This window comes from Fistularia commersonii, chromosome 22 (genome assembly GCF_037954325.1).
Source record: "Fistularia commersonii isolate RoL2024-O1a breed Wild chromosome 22, RoL_Fcom_v1.0, whole genome shotgun sequence".
NCBI classification, from domain to species: domain Eukaryota; kingdom Metazoa; phylum Chordata; class Actinopteri; order Syngnathiformes; family Fistulariidae; genus Fistularia; species Fistularia commersonii.
In genome coordinates this window covers 2,448,387-2,467,690 of record NC_141305.1, presented here as the reverse complement: position 1 = coordinate 2,467,690, position 19,304 = coordinate 2,448,387, and the positions used below count along the sequence as shown (strand labels likewise).

The 19,304-nt window shown below is 46.3% G+C and overlaps 1 protein-coding gene across 1 annotated transcript in view; it reads right to left on the bottom strand.

Annotated features, from left to right (window-relative positions):
- The window catches only part of LOC147221274 (ADP-ribosylation factor-like protein 15), a 117,964-nt gene that overhangs the window by 43,866 nt on the left and 54,794 nt on the right, over nt 1–19,304 (bottom strand). The window contains exon 4 of the mRNA XM_086169995.1: nt 9,576–9,784. Within this exon, the coding sequence (XP_086026121.1) occupies nt 9,576–9,784 (209 nt within the window). The remainder of the gene's footprint in view (nt 1–9,575; nt 9,785–19,304) is intronic.

The following is a 19,304-nucleotide window of genomic DNA, read 5'->3' as shown; positions in this document are numbered from 1 at the left end:
AAATCGATGATTAATGGTATGTTTGCATGCCGGTTGGCGGAGAGGTGAAAATCTGTCACCGTCTCCGTTCTGCTCCTCCGCCGCCGACGTCTGTCATGGCGAGGAAGCTCAGACGGCGTCATTTCAAAATGTAATAACATCTAGCGGTCGCCCCCCCCTCTTTTGCAATTCACTTGATTCTTTTTCGGGGTGCCACGAGTGCACGGCGCATCTGAGCGCCGCGACCCTGTCACAACGCAGAAGCTTCAGACTCCCCTTTTGTACACTGGAAACAGATGTTTCCCAAATCCACACCGGCCGTTCGTCTCCTCGGAACGGGGGTTCGAAAGTGTCGGCGGGTGTACGGGAAGGATTGCGGGGGAATTCGAAGGGGCGTGATCACGGACGGCGGTATTATCAACTCCCTCTGAATCTACCCCTCGTTTCCGCCCCTTCGGCTCTTCTGAAGATCTAAATCCAGCCTGTTCCCCGTTGTTTCCTTTCTCCGTCCTTCTCATATTGTCAAACAGGCGTCGTGCGACGGATCCCCCCCCTCGGCTGTCCCTTCCACCGGCGAGGCATCTACTCACGGCCGCTGACTCGGACAACATTTTCTCAAACAAGTGTCCCGCATGGACGCACTCCATTAAGCCCAGCCATCCAAACAGACCTGCTTTGTTGAGGTGTTATATCAACAGGGTGACCTCCCCTCCGCTCCTCCACAGCTTCCTTGGGCCTCCCAATGGCAGGAGATTGATGTCAACAAGGAATTTTGTCCCACGTTTCCTTCCAACTCCTCCAGACCCACCCTGCTCCAGCACAGAGGGCCCCAGTGAGGCCGTAACAGGCCCGCCGAGCCGCGTTACCGCCCGCCACCTTCCCTCGCCCCTCGCCCTCGGCGTGCCAGAAACACCCAGGGTCACTAATGCGATGTCGTAAACGAGGAGCGCCCCAGAAAACGGCGCTAGGAAATAAGCCACCTTTTTTTCCCCTGTCAACAGAGCGGTCGCTGTGAGACGGAGGCCAATACAGAGACGTCATTTGTGTACGGCGTCATCGCCGATAGAATCGAGACCGACGTCACGCGGGGCTCGTTTTCGCGGGCGGTGCTTGTCGGACCTTCGCGAGAACCTGCAACGCAGCCGCCGTCTTTGGGGGGGATTAGCGGAATTCGGATGAAAACCCGTCGCGGGCGTCGGGGTTCTGCAGCGAATCCGAACCATGTACCGGTAAAACCCGCAGACTATATAATTTCATTCATCTGCCAGGACTAATTTAATTTCGCAGAGCGGCTCAGTTTCAGAACTTCGGTGACGGACGCTCGACATGGCTCTCTCTGGAGACGTCCCTCGCCGGGTGTAACTGTATACGCAATCCGCGCTGTCGTTTTTACACGCGCCAACCTTTTAAAATTTCCCGTGGAGGATTTTCACCTAATTTGCGGAAGTCAACCTGAAAGCTTGTCGGTCAGCGGCGAGGCTCGGGTTCTACCAGATTACCGAGAGAGAATCTAGATAAAACGATCAAATGAGCAACCTGAGAACGCCGGCTCCTGCCGAGGCGCAAAAAATCCCCAAATTTAATCAAATGTCAGCGCGCGTAATCAGACAGAAAATATAGCCAATTACAAAAGTTATTGATCGCGGTAAAGACTGAAAGACAAGACCACAAGACTGCGTCCCTCGGAGCCGAGACCTATTTTGGATTTTCAGGATCATTCCGGCGCCTTCGATTCGGACCTCTAGCTTTGGTGGTTCGCTCGACGCCCCCCTTCGAGGAGCTTTTTGGTAAAAGAGAACGGCCATCATCCACAACAGATGACGAAACTCCTGTTTTTGTATCCCCTTGAAATAAAACTCCAAGTGCACGCTTCCGGGAGATTTTGCGGAATCTGGCAATATCAGAAGAACGATCATGGGATTCTCCGTGACCCCGTGGTGACCTCTGAGTCCAACGGAAATCAGAGCAGAGATGCTAATAATAATATTAATAATGTAGACGGCGCAGATATTTGCTGTAATTTCACGACCGGATTACTTGACTCAGTTGCCCCCCTGCGCCGTGACTTGTACACATGAGAGTCAGGACTGGAGGCGGAGCTTTTGCTCGATTTGTTCTCACAAACAGGTGGACAAAGAAGCATCTTAGATACGTAAACCCGTCGTTGATACTCCGGGTCAAGGGATCGGGAGATTACATTACATTACATTACATTTGGCAGACGCTTTTATCCAAAGCGACTTACAATAGAGGACATAAGCACTGCAAATAACACTTGCAAATACAAGATGCACAGGAAATAGACAGAACAGTAAGCTGGGGTTAGTGAGGTTTTTTTTTTTTTTTTGACAAAGACATATACAAACGTACACACACACACACACTGCATAGCCTAACTTGGTGCCTAACCTGATCTGGGGCATCAGCGCAGTAAAAAGTCCTGAAAGAGAAAAGTTTTTACCTATTTCTTGAAGGTTGAGAGGGATGATGCTAGTCTTGTTGCTTCCGGAAGTTTGTTCCACCACTGAGGTAGTAGAACTGAGAACAGTTTTGCCTGAGATCGCTTAGAGCGAGCAAAAGGTACTGCTAGTAGGTTTATTATTATTATTATCATTAGATTATTCGTTCAGACGCAGGATCACGATTTAATGTTGTAGGTCGATGATGTTCAGCAAAGTTATGGCGCTTTGGTAAAACCCGTGGAAGGATCGCCACTCGGGTGGGTTTCAATGTTTTTTTTTCCAGTAGTTTGCCCACAGCGGCGGGTTGACAGGAAGGGCCGGGAATTCAACCGACGATATTCCGACCACTCCGGCCACAGCCTCTTTTTCCTGACCCGATTGAGGGCGACTTCCGTATTACATCTTTACGCCTCAATCATCCGCTTAAATATAGGAACTGCACTCGTATCTTCACATACTACAATTTGATTTGACTTCTCGGAAGCCGAGCCGCTCCGTATCGGACGCTGAATCTACTATGGAGATCTTGAGGACCTCCATCGATGAACAAGAGCGCTAGCGAGGCCGCACTCGGTGGAACGAGTAGATCCTGCGACCTCTCCGGTTAATATCCCGGGATAAAAAGACTGTTCGCCGCCACGAGGTCCCCACGAAACCGAGGCCACGCTGCGAGAGCTTCTGGAAGAGTTGAAGAATGCCGTGGGAGGACCTGCAGCGTGGCGTCCATGTATCACAGGCCGTGTATACAAAGCCTCACGTATGACTTCTTGTTTTAGGCCCGAATGATCAGTTTGATAAACATTCGGAAACGCTTACGTCGTTTAAACATCTCAAAGACTTTCCAGAGGACAGTTGTTGAGGTGGTGCAGGGGTTGTGACCTCAGCTGAAAGGGTTATTTTCACAGGGTCACGGATTAGAAGAAGCTTAAACATTATCTGCTTATGAATAACAGTATTACATTGACTTAATAGATCAGAAAACCTGCTGACAACGATCGAAGATTTAAACTTTTGACCTTTACAAGACCGCACCTTCGGGTCTCCAAAAAGTAATTTGGAAAAAAAAAAAAAAAGGACTTGACATCTCTAGTAGAATTACAGTATTCACGCGGTCCGGCCCTCCGTGAAGAGGTGACGGTCCAACGATGGCGGTCGAGCTTCTGCGGGGTAAAAGTTTCGTCGAAGCGGCTCCGCTGGACGAAACGGCGCGAAAGCGATGTGCACTGACCTCGACGAGCGTTTACTCGGGGAAAAAGCTAATGGAAATTCTGATAAATAATGAAAAGATACATAACATACGAGGCATATATGGTGTCCCTTATGATACTTTTATAGTCTACATGTGAACATTTGGGTCTGGTGAAGAAGGCTGAGCTTCATGCGCATCCCAGAGTTCAGACATGATTTAGTCCGAAAGATGGAGAAACAAACGATCTATGTTTGGACTGACTGCAACCGGTGATATATAACATATATATGTAGTTGAATAAAAACAAACAAACAAAACAAACAAACAAAAAGTGCAACAACTCTGGGAACACTCATTCAAAGATGCTCCGGGTTTCCTAGATAAATAAGTCATACGGCGCGTGTTTTTAAAAGATGAGGCTTGACACATTGTGCGCCTCACCTGACGATTGCCGGGGTTGATGCCGAGGTCAAGTCCTTCTTCTGGGGAGGATGAAGCCTTGGAAAAAGGAAGTGCCAAATTTAATTGCAATCCTATCATCAGCTGAGGAGAGGAGACATAACCGCTCGTAAGCTGGACCAGCCAGACCCGGGCTGAGACATGTTTCTGACATGTACCTGGGTACTTTTAGTCCGACGCTCATTTAATATTAAGCACCTCAGTCGAGCATGTTGACAACCTTTATCAATAATTCACCTGAAGACATAAATATTCCCAAATGGTCTGAAGACAAATAGAACTGTCGAACAGACAGATTAAATTGAAATGTTTAATGTTGTGCCCTTTAGGTAAGCTGCTTTAATTGATGGGGGTGGGGGTTCACATGACCAGAGGTCAAAGGTCACCCAATGGAATGCCTGTGGCACTTCCGGACGGGATGAACGGTGAGAAGGTTTGATCTTTAATAACTAGGGCTTGGATGTTATAAACGCACAAAGTGCTCGGGTTCCGGGAGGGGCCGATAACACCGACGCTCGCCGGGATAGCATGAAGGGAAACATAAATAGCAGAAACACAAAAGCGGTTCTTTTGGATTTTAAGCGAGAGGGAGTTTACACGTCACGTTGGACCGCGATGCTAATTCTGCTACGGAAGACAACCGTGTCGCTACAAGAGCGTCGCTAGTCAACACTCGACCACACGTCGGGATTCGGATCCAGGGGCGAAACGTCCGAGCCCGCGTTGGATAAATCCACCGATCCGCTGGCGAGACGGATCGCTGTGGGAAGGAGGCCACTGTCTTCTCGCTGGTAAGAGATCGGGGCTTTCAGGAGGCGCCGCAGATGGATTCCACTCACGAGAGTTACGACGACCGTCCGGGAAGACGACGTCAAAACGAAAGAACGTACATTCTGCGGTTTAAGCTAATGTACGAGGACTCATCCGTCAAACAAACAGAAATGTCCTTTTTCTCCGGCCTAGTATTGAAATGCTATTAAAATCGGATTATTTTTGATTCATTTCTTGCACTGCCTGGAATTAATTCGATAAATGTTTCCATTCCTACTAATATATCTTCTGCACATGGTCCAACGGACAGACGTAGGGCATCTGTAGTTAAGCTTTTAGCATTTTTTCAGCGTTTTATTTCATTTGACAAGGACATTATTAGATTTAATTTACACTCTTCACATCTTTTGCGGGGACGCTAATTTAATGTAGCTTGTTCAATAGCCAACAATGACTTGAGAGACAAACAAAGAGGCCCATCTTGTAGATATATGGAATTTGACTCAACAGATTAGAAGTGAATGAAGTATCAAGCAATATTTATATGAAGCGCTGCCATTTTTCAGAACGTGCAAAGGAAAGAATAAACAACACAACACAGCAAAACCCATGGAGTGAACTCCCGGTCATAAACTGCTAATTCAGTCTGAACCCCGTGTTTCCTGTTTAAGTTTAAGTGTGCTGTTGTTTTACCGGGAAAAAGTTATTTTGTCAATTATGTGTGACATAACGTAATCACTCAGCGTCTCTTTACTTTACGGCAACTTTTAAACGGGCGCTTTTTGCACCCGGTGGCGCAGCAGCGTAGCTCCTGAAACATCTACTTACTGTTACTATTCGAAGCTAAGTGAGTCTGTTGTGGATAAATAGAGGGAGAAAACTATTGTTTCATCCTTTTGGGGGGTCTTCTGACGGTGTTTGTATCCAGCATAAACACCGAAGCTTATTTAATAACTACTGATTGATGCAAGGGTTTGTTTTTTTCCCCCTCCAAGTCCGCTAACTGGAAACAGAAGTGATCTTCGGTGGACCAGAAGTATCGGGCGCAGAAAAACAGGGGAGAAGTGAAAGTGAATTCCGATAAACTATGGAGCTTTAGAATAGACCTTCTACCTGCATTCTCCGGGGGTAAAGTTATGCTTTAGTCCGTCGAGAGCCTCGATCGCGTGAAACCGAGGGAGATTTCATTCATGGGACTCGTGCATACTACGGAGGCTACGAACCACATGGAGCCCATTATTTCTTCTTACAGCGAGAATTTGTTTCATCTTTCGCGAAGCTCATTTCTGAGTCACCGGGCACCGAGTGACGAAGCCATGAGTCAAGAGATAATATGCACGGGGTTTGACGGCACACACACACACACACACACACACACACACACGCTGGCTCGCGGCTGATGCGCAACTCCGAGCGGCAGAACTTCTCTAATGACAAAGGAGAAACCAAAACCGGGAGCCGTGCCAGGAATTCAACGCCCACGACGGAGCTCGACCGCCAGAACTTGGTCCAAAGGAGGTCCTGTAAAAAGTGTTTTATGGGACCGAGAGTGGAATTTATTTCATTACGTCCATTCAGGTGTGTTTTATTCTTCCCGTTTTTAGTGGGATGTTAGAAATTCACAGGAGGTGCCGCTCAAACTTTGGGTGTTAATAACCGACGGGCGCCAAGCGGCGCACGGCTGCAGCTATTTGTTTGGCAATCCCGTAATCCATCGATTATTCTGACGAGCGATCGGATAAGAAGTTTGCTGACGCCTCCCGGTGAGACGGAGCGCTAACTCCGTTTTATAATAAACACATCGTGTTCTTACTCCGTTTACTAGCTTGCAGTCCATTGGCGCTGACCTTGGCTCTGCACTTCGCGACCTCGTTAGCGTCATTAGCGTCGAAAGCTAACGTCCGCCGAAATGAACCCGATCGGAAATAGCCATCCGGGGAGGAACGCCGTATTTAAGGATTAGTCGAAGCAGATAATTTGCCTCGAGTAATGTTTGTTCTTGAATTCCCGAGGAACGGTTTCAGCCATGAGTCATAACTTGCTTGCTATTGAAATTGAAAATCTGCTTGTCAGATGTAATTTGGAGATTTCCCCATTTCAGAGTCACGGTTCACGAAGTGAGTGAGATTCTCCGCCTGGGCGGACACTTTTACCAAAAAGCAAAAGTCGACATCGGTTTTACCGCAAGCCTCCGCCTCCGGTACAGGATGGAGGGTAAATAAAGAGTCCATAAAGAGCCTGATTCTAAATAAATAAATGGGAAACAGCACTGTGGCCATAGAGAAAGTGTCAGCAGGCCCGCTTGCAGATGTGAAACCTGCACCGGTAACACCATCAGCATCGTCAGACCTACTTTACGTCTCGTGAACTGACACGGCCTCCGCAACGTGGCGCGAGAGAGCCCTTCGGGCGACATGCACCTCGTTCTCCCGTCCCCATAAGCCACTCTCACGTGTCATCGGTGTTTGCAAACAGTTGAGCAATGTCAATACTGCCAGAGACTGATACAATGACGGGTCGAACATGGCAGAGGACACGTCACGCTACGGCCGGTGGGCAAGAGTGCGCGGTTCACGCACTGGATTAACCCGCTGCGTTATGGGGGCCGACAAAGGGAGCGGTGTTGTCGGGCCTGAAACGAGCAGGCGTCATTTAAAACATCAATAAGATGGGTAGGTTTCCGTGACTGCCGCGGCTTGTGTTCGAACGCAACCGATCCATACAGGTGGGCCGGACCGAGTCAAACCGGCCCGGACGCATTCCAAGGTTTGCCTCAAAGCGTTCGGTGTGTGTCGCAAAAAAAACAAAAAAAAAAAAAACAAAATCTGGAATAGAGCTTTTCTCACTATTTATCCCAGTTCAAATTTCACATCCCTAAAGAGTTGCAACACCGGTGGTCTGGGCTTGGAAATACAGATGATCCTCTCTCCAGGCATCAGTTATCCTTCAGAAACAATAAAATAGTCCTCTGTAGATTGTGTGTGTGTGTGTGTGTGTGCGCAGGAAAGTGAGGCTCCAGGTTTTGAAACATGAGTGAGAATTGCACCGGGAATGTTAGCCATAACATCCTACTCCAAGAGACTCCTCCTCTGAGGGAGGTGAAGTAGGCTAGCTGGGAGGACAGCAGAGATGGCGAGAGAGACAGAGGGAGAGCGAGAGCGAGGTGGAACAGACTACCCTACTTGTTTTTTAATCACTGCCTCCACAGGCAGTGATTAATTCTATCCTGAGGGGAGGTGATAACATGACCTACTGCTCCATGACTATTCTATGACACTTGCACTGTCTTTTTAACTATGACAGCCCGTCTGGTGGTGGCGTGGCAAACCGCTAATCGAGACAAAAGAAAACTAAAACAAATGACTTGCAACTCCGTCAACTTGCAGTGAGACTCAGATGGACAAAGCCTGTCCGTTTAGCAACTCACAGTTTATACGGTAAATGTGAATGAACATAAAGCCCGAAGAGTCATGGGGTTATATGTATATGCATATGTATATGTATATATATAGATATATATGTATATGTCATGAAGCCCAGAGAGTCACATGGCTTTATGTATATGTATATGTATATGAAAATGCATGTGTATATGTACACATATATGGATATATCATGAAGCCCAGAGAGTCACTGGGCTTTATGTATATGTATATTTATATGAATACAGATATGGATATGTTATGGAGCCCAGAGAGTCACAGGGCTATACGTATATATATATATATATATGGATATGTACATGTATATGTATATAAATATGTATATGTATATGTACATGTATATGTATATGTATATAAATATGTATATGGATATGTTATGGAGCCCAGAGAGTCACCGGGCTATATGTATGTGCACAAACACTATATATATATATATATATATATATATAGTGTTTGAGATTGCAATTTAACACCGTGACATGAAAATGCAGTTTTTCAGTTATCCAATGAGCGCTGCTAACTGCTAAGGATTAGCCATTTAGCACAGCAGATGGGGCTAATGCAGCAGATGTATAAAAGCAGGAAATGACTCGCAATGCGCATTGAATACAAGTACACACATATGTTTATGTAAACATACGTGTGTGCGTCTGTTACGTTAGGTAACGGCTTTGGGGAGATTCTTGGGTTGTCCAGGATAACGTGACAGGATAAGATAAACACAGCCACCCAGAGCAGTTCTTAATCAAAAGTAAATCATTTGCAAATGCAGAAATAACGCCAAAGTCTGTGGAAAAGCCCAGAGTCATGAATTTAAAGGGGGAAACAATGATGATGCCGGATATTGGGCTCTATGACGATACCGATTGGCTGCTCTCGACAAACACCGACCTCTGCGAAACACCGCGGCATCTTCATATGTAAAGACTAATGTAAAATCACACAAGAGTCAATTTGTTTGGTTCAATATCCGGCCTGAAGTCAAACTCCTTCCAGACCAGAGAAGGACCGGGTATTTGCAGCCGCGGTTCTGCAGAAACATACATACTATTATTTCTGGATAGGAAAACATATCCATGCAAACTTTGTAAAAAACAATCAAATAACCATTTTCTCAGATTCAAAGATGCAGATTGTAATTGGAGATCAGTCTTCAAACCCCGAGCTTTTGATGGACGTCGTGTTCGGGGGGAGTAAATAAAAACACCCGACGCCGGACAGTAGACGTGTAACTCGCGTACAACGAATGCATCAGAAGCGAGCCCGGGTTACCTGATTTGGCGTCCTCGCGGCAGGCTTGTCCTGGTGGTTGGCGAGGATGAGGAAAGGCAGTGTGCAGAGCTGTGGGTGCTGCAGGGCTGAGTGGAGCTCGTTGCGCGCCGCCTCGAGGTCCTCATCTGACGACGCGCTGTCCAAAACGAAGACGACACCCTGCGAACCCTGGTAGTAGCGACTCCAATATTTCTTTATGTTGTCGGCTCCTGTCGAAAGACGCGATAAGGAGTGAACTACCGGACCGAGTCACCGTATCACTGGTCACACCACCACAACGGCTTATTTACAGATAATTTCCTTGAACATAAACCTGTCTTTTTTCAGGTAATCAAATAAAGTTTGCAGATCATTGGAGTTCACGGTAAATGGTCTCCACCGGAATCATCAAACTTTGCTGTTCCAAAGTGCTAAAGTTGTACACTTAGTTGTACACAGGAGATTTATGGATGGAGTGAAAGAGGACATAAGGGAGACTTTTCCCACAGTTTTTTTGGGACTGCCCTAACCTGATGAAATTCTGGGAAGAGGTAAAAAAAACAAATAAGTGAGATTTTAAAATTAAACAGACCAATCGATCCACAGCAATTTATTATGGGTACGGCATCAACAAGCGACTTAAGGAAAAACCAGGTGTTTTCGCTTTGAGTTCTTCGATTAATTGCACATAAAATGATCACAGTAAACTGGCTCAAACCCCACAAACCTACCCTGGACCAGCGGCATCAGAGGCTTAAGGATGGAAACTGCATGGAACGCAAAACAGCAAACTTACGACTTCAGACAGACCTATATCTTGACAAATGGGCATCCATCAAAAAACATTTGGAGAGTTGAAGATATTATCTCTATTTGACTGAGCTAGATGTTTTGTTTTTTTTTTCTCGCTTGCAAGTGAGGAAATAAGTGACCTATAAAAGAATATTGTAAATGTGTATCTTGTCATGAGGTTTTGTAAGAATGTGTGTGACTCTGTCAAGGAACCTGTTCTAATAAATGTTCAAAAAAAAAAAAAAAAGAAACCCTGTTGAACCCTGAAGTGAAAAGAGGTTGTTTAAATAGGGATCCAATCCTGAGGCAGAAGTATACAACATCCCCCGTATGTTCCTCCTCTGCCTTTTCTGTCTTTTGATATGAAGTTCAAACGGCATCATCAATGAGCTAAAACAACAACACACGGTATTTTAACACCACTGATGGATCAGAGACCAACATGTGCTTCTCTTCTGTTTGCTAATCTGACGCAAGCGGTGGTTCAAATACGGGAAACTTTGCACAGTTTTACGCCGATTAGGGAGGAAACTGTTTTGTTCAAGAACTAAGACGGGACTGGATGTTCCCAAATTGTGACCCAATTATTGTCACATATTAGTTTTGGTTCGATATTTTAGGTCTCATGGCTCTCCCTGGTTGGGGTTGCGATGGTTCCTCGGCGCCGGATGTTTTAGTTTTGCTACAGTCCTGGCATGAACTCATCCACACAAACAGAAACGCAAACACACACTCGGGAGAATCCCCCCCCCCCCCCCCCGACGCTCGCTGCACAATAACACATGGCTGAAGACCATTTATCTCCAATCTAACTCTGATGTTTATTTCTAGAAACACAAGCATCACAACACCATCGAAGACTTCCATGAAGCGAATGTCCTAAAGGGACTAAAGTAATGAATGTGTTCCTGCGCAGGTTACGACCATTACTCTCAACGGCAGCTCATATTTTGGTCACTGGTGTAAAAAGGTTTGTTTATCGGGTTGCCATGGTGATTTCCCATACTTCCCCAGGTTTCTGAACAAGCATCCGTATGGTACAAAACAACCGGTTTACAAACAAACGCCCACTTTCTCTGGTACATCAACAACCCTTGAGATGGTACCGTGCACGCCACTTTGCGCCAGAAGTGACGTGAACATACGAGAAGATTCCACGGAGAGAACAGTCAACGTTTGGATGGACTTGGTGAAAAGAACGAACGCGTTATATTGCTTGGAAATTCAGAATATTTCCAAAGAGAGTGGACTTCACTGGAATTCAATTGTTGGCTTCTGGAGGACGACCTTCTCACTTCTCAGAGCGGTTTCTTTGATTCTTTGCAGTTTTAAAAAGATTGAAAAGACAACATTCCCTTTCTTTATAAAGGTCCATGAATATGGCAGATAGCGCCTCGCCTCCCAGAAAGGAGGTCCCTGGTTGGGTTCCCACAGGGAGGGCGTTCTGTGCGGAGCCTCCATGTTCTCCCCATGTCTGCGTGGGGTTCCTCAAGGTTCTCGGGTTTCCTCACACAGTCCAAAGCGAAGGCGAACGGTTGAATGCCTCTATATTCGAGGCGGTGTTTCTCGGTTGTTCAGGGCGGCCGTCCTGCGCAAGAGAATATTTGATGGTTCGATTCCCAAGCGCCTCCTTGAGCAAGACGCTGAACCCCTAAGTGGCTGCCAACTGTTCATGGATCATCCACGATAGGTTAAATGCAGAGAAAAAGTATTATAAAATAAAATTAGAAAAAAATAAATAAAATAAATGTGGCCCCGTGATGGATTGGATTGGCTACGCGCCCCCCCATGACCCCGAATGCAGGATAAACAATATAGTTCAGGGGTGTCAAACGCATTTTCGCAAAGGGCCACATTAGCATAATGGTTGCTCTCAAAGGGCCACATGTAACAGCAACAGTATGAATATAACTCAATAAAACCTAATGGTAAATAAATGTAACTTCTCCTTAATGTTAAATAACTCCTTCAAATCCAAAATGTTATATATTCCCATCTTTCTTGAAACAGCCAGACATTAAGGGATCATTTGCCACTTATTGAAAACTGCATTGCCGTGGATACGCTGCGATCTGATGGCGGCATGCCGTCACTTCCTGGGTCACATGATCTGATGAATTGTGGGAAATGTAGTTTAAGGAAAATTCACACGCCACTTATTTTAAGACCTTTTAAGACGTTCTCGCGCGTCACATAAGATGACGTGACGGACCACATTTGGCCCGCGGGCCTTGAGTTTGACATATGGTACGGATAAAGAATGAATGAAGTCCGTTCATATAGATTATACTCATTTAGATGATATCTATTATTAGCAAATCAGCTGATGGCAAACATGGGAAAGTCCTTTCCGTTTAATGTTGCGACTGAGTGACGACTTCTACCCCGTGTGTTTTGAGGTCCAGGTCTGACCTCCGTGCCGGGTTGCAGCCCTGCAGTCTCCGTGCCTTTATCGATGCTAATTAGGAACAACTGGAACGTACGAGGACAATGGTTTTCATCGCGCGCTAACAGATGCGAGCAATTCTGTGGTTTGAGAACACTTCATGGATGTGACAAGATTTTTTCAGGGGGCGAAATGAAAAACAAAATATATAAAGACATTTAGGAGAAAGCAAAGAAGAAGAAAAAAAAAAAAAGTTGGGAGGGTTTTGATGAATGAGTCCCATTGTGTGTTTGCACTGGCAGCTTCCTTGGAGTAGCTTTCCGCTACAAATCAACTGGTTGGGATTCTAAATACCCCAGGCTTTTTGATATTTGGTTGCCTTTTCTTGATATTTTTGGAAACTTTTAATCGCCGATGATATCAATCTCAAACATTTGGCATAATTCAGTTACAAGAATTTGTTCAGTTCTCGTTAGCGTTAATGTTTGTTTAAGTTCACCGCGCGCATTGATTAAATCCGTTAAAGTATGGCGTGCGTAAGAAAAATTTATCGTCGATCACCAAAGAAGTGCGCCGACACTTATCAGCTGAACTGTTCAGCTCATATTTGGTTCCAGGAAGTAGCCTCCTTCGGGGGAACTTTTTAGTTTTGCATTCCCGCAGGCAATGAGGGACCACGGTAGGGACAGATGTGAGGCGCACCTCCAGCTCCACTCCCAAAAACAAAGCACCGCGAAGAAGTCGACAACGACATGGACAATGCCGTGTGAAGAACCCCATTAGCCGTTAGCTAACTCCGAACTTGTTTTGGCCAAAATGTTGATGTTCTCCTGCAGGCCCCGTAAACCCCTCTGAGGGGTAGCGGACCTCTTTGTCGCTTCATCTGTCACTGCCTCTGTCCATTTTGTCGCAAGAAACAGCTGACCGGTGGCCATAGCTTGTAAAATTGCCCTCCGTAGTCTACACCAAGTATCTGGCAATGGACTTCTAAGTTCCACCAGCACAAAGCACCCACGTCACGAGTTCATATGGAATGGTAAAAAGACGCTGCCTCGGATAAGGAACTAGAACGGTTTTGGAACTGAGCTTCATTGTCCTCTGTTCTTAGGCTGCCCAGATGCACCGGGACAAAACCTTGTTCTGCAAAAGGAACCCCAAAAAATTCCTCCGGTGTGAAAGGGACTGTTGTCCAATAACTGCCCCGTTCTTACCTCAAAATGTACTTTCCAATTCAATTGCTGGTGAGCGTAGCTCAATGGGCCCGACCGGCCCTGATGCACGGCGGCTACAGAGGCCCTTCCTTGAAGAGGATTTGCCCTCCCCGATCGGGGTGACCCCCTCCGGCTGCAGAGGTCACCTCTTCTGCAAACGGGTGAGCTGATGTTTTGTTATTGTCGCTCACTTTAAAGTCGCTGCCAAGAAGCAACAAAGTGAAGTGTTGGGCGGGTAAATGTTGAAACATCACAAAATGCTCACGGCGTCCGTCCCCACACCCCCCACCTCTTGCTAAGGAGGAAAGCTATCAGACAAAGTGGCACTTCAGAGATTGGCTAGGAAGTTTCCCCTCATCTTTGCCTGGAAACGGAGGCATGTCCGTCACATCTCATTGGACTGTCTGCCACCTATTGGCCAGACTGGAGGATTTTCCAAATATGACATCATGGCTCTTTGGGGATTCTTGCAGTCCAACTGAATATAATTCTTAAAAAGTGCACCGCAACCAAGATGTCACTCTACTCTCCTGCCCTTAAGCACTTATATTTATATATTATGCAATTACAAGAATGACTCTTACTCTTAAATTCTAATCAGAGATGATTAGCCAGAAGTCAACGCTGCAGCTGAAGAGGCAAAGACTTGGGAGACAGATTGTACCGCTTGGAAATAGACCCGTTTCCACGTGCAGGTTTGTGACAAATTCAAACACGTCATTAGTTTATGATTCATCTGAATGACAAACGACATCACTGGAAGCGCTAGTCTCAGAGTGTCAGGGATGGGCGTAACCACAATTGGAAAGAGACAATTTGCCATATGATCTACTTGGATGCGACTACAGGAATGGAAAGCGTCCCGAAGACCTGCTTCAAACCTACATGTCCAGGAACGCCCAGAGGCCTTTGTCTACCGCAGTGGTTCTTAACCTTGTTGGAGGTACTGAACCCCACCTGTTTTACATGCGCATTCACCGAACCCTTCTTTATCGGATCGAGGATCGGTTCGTCGATGGGTACAAAGAACAGGCAGAGTAGCCTTTTCATGGAATCTGGCTCCCTTCACCTTGAATTCAGCAAGCGCTATGTTCTTGTAGTTCCCATCTCCATGCAGCTGAAGGAAGCCTTCCCTTAGTTTTGCCGGTGCCGGACTACAATTGCTCATCTTGTCTTTGCAAATCATGCAGTTAGGACATCGATTCCAATCACGTTCCGTCATACATGTGAATCCGTATTGTACGTGTTCTTCCGACCGCTTTCTTTTTTTGCCCGACATAATTAGTATGAAGGGATTAAAATATTAAGAAAGAAATCACATGACGTACCATCACGACAGTCACAAGTTACTACAACTGAGCGCGCCAAAATCCCCGCAGCACGGATAGGCCGAGCTATGTAGCGTGATCACCTGCGGCCAGTGATGTCATCACCAATGTGTGTCTTGACCTCCGCCGAACCCCTGAGACTGACCCACCGAACCCCTGGGGTTCGATCGAACCCTGGTTAAGAACCACTAGTCTACCGGGATGGTCATCCTCTCCATGTGGGGGTAACGCTATCGGTGTCGTCACGGCTGGGGTTCAGACGATCCTGCCGTCGTCCCCATTGGTCTAAAACTGCCGGATATCGGGCTTAAAGTGTTACCAAACATTTATTAGTGAGTCCATCTTTCCCGTTGGATCTTCCGACACAGCAGAGTTGCGCAGCGGTTACCACTTCCACTTCCGACAGGAGGCCTGTTCATAGTATTTACGTTGGTTTCCTTCCACAGACCAAACTCATAAGGGAGCAACATCGGAGACTCTAAATTGTCCCGACGCGTGAAGGGTTGTATGTCTACGTATGACCGGTCCAGGGTGAACCCCGCCTCTCGGCCAATGACAGCTGGGACGGACTCCGCCCCCGCGCGACCCTGAGTGCAGGATAAGCGGCAAAGATGATAAATGAAGGTAGGAAAGCGACGGCGGCCGGCGTCACTCCACCTGCCTGATGGTAGTCGGGGCGGATGACGCCACCTTACCCGTCAGCCGGATAATAGATGTGAAATTGTTAAGACGCATTAGTGACTTGTTTGACTTTCCCCGACCGCTCCTTCACGGCAGAGTCCATTCAGGATCTTCACGTACGATCTCACATTTCACATCAGACTTGTCTGTGTTGCACACAGCACAATGACTGACCTCCAAGTTAAAAATATTCCAATTCCAAAATTAGCTAACTATGTTGAAAGCTAATACCCTACACTTCCATTTGGGCTTGTTGCCGTTCACTTGCTTTTGGGTTCCGAAACAACGTCTTCTTGTAAGTTGCCGCCTCGCTAACCCACCACACTTAACCAGCTCTCAGCTCCGGCATGCTCTTCATGAAGTCATTATTCTGTGAAATAGCTCTTGAGATAATTATTAGAAACTAAAGACGGGGGTCTGGGATGGAACCGGTGACGAGGGGAGCTCTGGAAATGACATCTACTCGCATTGCTGAGCTGTCGATACGCCCGTCGACCTGCCAGGTCCAGTTCATGTGAAGCTCGAAGGCCTGAACGAGTTCCTCAAACATCTGCAAAGGAGCGGCTTCCATACATGTGAGCGCAGTAGCGGCGTAGGGTGAAAATACGCTGGCTGAATCTTTAAAGCTTTCCCCGCATTGGGTGAACAAGTTGAATCGCATGCCGATGTAGCGTCTTCGATTGAAACGTACCGAGTAAACTGGAGGTTTTAGCAATTTAAGATAGGAACAGCTTTATTTATCCCGAAGGAAATTGTTGTGCCAGAGTTTCAAGCAAAAACATAACAATAATAGATAATAATAGGAAGGAGGGAGAATAAGAAATGCAATAAAATATAAATTGTCAAGGTTAAGGCTGTCAAGTGTTTTAAGGTCTTAAGTACAAAGAAAGAAAAGAGAAAGAAATGGAAAAGAAATGTACAAGAAAGGCTAAGAAAGTGATAGTTTATCAAGGTCATCCGAGAGGCTCCTTCAGGTCAGGGTTGCCATGACGAGAAGATTCACCGTGACAGGGATTTATGGAGGTATGGATCTGTCATCGCTCCTTGACTGCAGCCCGATGAGCAAAGAGCGTCGCCTCAAAACCCGTCTTGACCTTCATCATTAGCAGAACTACTCGCCTGACCTTTCAGGAGCTACAACACACAGGTCCTCCTCCACCTCCAGTGAGTGAAAGATAAACAATCAAACTCCCTGATAGTGGATGGATCACACAGTCCTTTTTTTGTAGAACTCATTCCCATCTCATACAAACATTCAATTATTTGTCTTCTTCCATCTCATTTTTCTTTTTCTTACATTTTTTTGTGTAAAAATAGTGTGAATCCAGGAGACGTACTGTATGCTAGGAGGTCTTTTCTCTGAAAACAAAAGCAAAGAGCCTTCCGTGTGAACATCTCCAGCACGGTATGTCCAATCCAAAGCCTGAATTCTTTGCCTCAGCCCCAACACAGAGGAACAACAGGCAATTATTTGGACCACTTCTTCATCAGCTGTCATTGCATGGCATAAATGCAGACTGTGAAATGGCCTGTCTAGACTTGACGTCATGTCACTGTCCAGACACACACACACACACACACACACACACACACACACACTGCATCCTCCCCGTGTCCCCCGGAGGAGCCCTTCCCACCTAATCCCTATACCTGGCAGCAGCTGAGCGACAAATGTTTGCCGCCACTCTCAGACATAAAAAAAAAAAAAAAAAAAAAAAAGGACTTACGGTTATTTATTCAAAGGAGTGTGAAGAAGTCTCGGTTTGTGTTAATGCCATTCGGTCCCAGCTGTGCTGTTTGCGATTAAATGAACAGAATCATCCGCGGCGAGGGGGATTTTTCCGGTGACAATGACGGGCACGTGGTTCCGCCTGATGAGTTGTGACCTGAAACTGGACCGTCTCTTCCGGATATATTCGTTTATCCGGAAGAGCAAGCGTTTTCACACTGATCCCATAAACCTATCTATTCCTTCATGACGCCATTACAGCTAAAGATTTTGCTCAGATCTAGAGACTTCTTTTTAGAGTTTCCAGTTTCTTACATCTAAAAGACTCTAACAGACATCGAAGGGACTTTGAAAAGATCTGGAAAAGACTTGTGGAAAACGTCAACTGGATTCTTTCAGGATTTTTTTTTTTCCCACCATGCAATGTTTTCCCCAGGTATCTGCAGATCCGCCGATAGTTTGTCTACCAGGTTTCCTGTTCCCGATTTTGTTGGAGCTCATCTATTGGTTGTTGATTACGTTACATCACCGTAAAGACCGAAAGACTCGCGATAATATCCATCGCATTCGATGTTTTCGTGAAGACCAAGACTAGGAAAAGACTAATCTAGATTACCAGCTTACACTTGACCACCGGAGCGCTGAGACTCAAGTAAGACTCTAGTAAAACTCCAAGATTTCTGTCCGCCTTTTCGAAAATCGTACGTTGTAAGAGCAGCAAAGGAATACACTCTGGGACGCCATCAACTGGGTATGCTTTGTGTCAACTCCATTTTCACATTAGCCTTTCATACGCGAGGACCTTTTTGCAGGGATGTTTCTCCATGCATTTGGACGGCAGAAGAGTCGGGGACCGTGGACTTCAGACCCGTAGGTCGATTCATGATTGGCGGAATTCTTAAGCCGCTTCGTGCTCCGTTTTTTAAAAACTATCTCCGGTCGGCTGTTTTCATGTAACATTAATGGACAGAAGCAGCAAGGAATGGAGCAACAAAGAGGTCCGAGGTCTTGTGGTCTGCTCTTTCCAAACTCTTGGCCTGAATAAGAGCGGCGTTAGCGAACGGCTAACAGCTAATAGGGTTCTTCCCACGGCGAAGCAGTGCGAGGAGAAGATAAACATGCCAACTGATGGTCCATGATTACAATTCCAGGTACGCTGTGGCGTTCGGTGATTTTTTTGGGGGGCGCAGCGCTTGAGGTGCACGTCGCGGATGCTAGCTTGCTCCCCATCGTGGTCCCTCAACGCCAGCGGGAACGCCAAATGAAAAGGTTTCCCATAAAGGAGTCTCATTCCTGGGACCACATTGGACTTGGGCAGTTCCTAGAACCCTGTTCTTAGGATACATTTTCCCAAAAAAGAAGAACGGCTGGGATTATTTCTTTCAGGACCACCAAAGGGGATCCTTCGGTACGTCGACCATGTGCGTTCACGGCCTCCTGCCGCCCATCAATTATCACCACATCTAGACGCAAATATCCGGTCCAGTTTCTGAATAAGAAACAGATAAATATGTTGCAACGAAGCACGAATTATACGCTCACAACCGGCCCTCGTTTCCATTTACAACATGTCAGGGTGCATTGTTAAACATTTGTATTCGTCCCACTTGTTTATTTATTTGA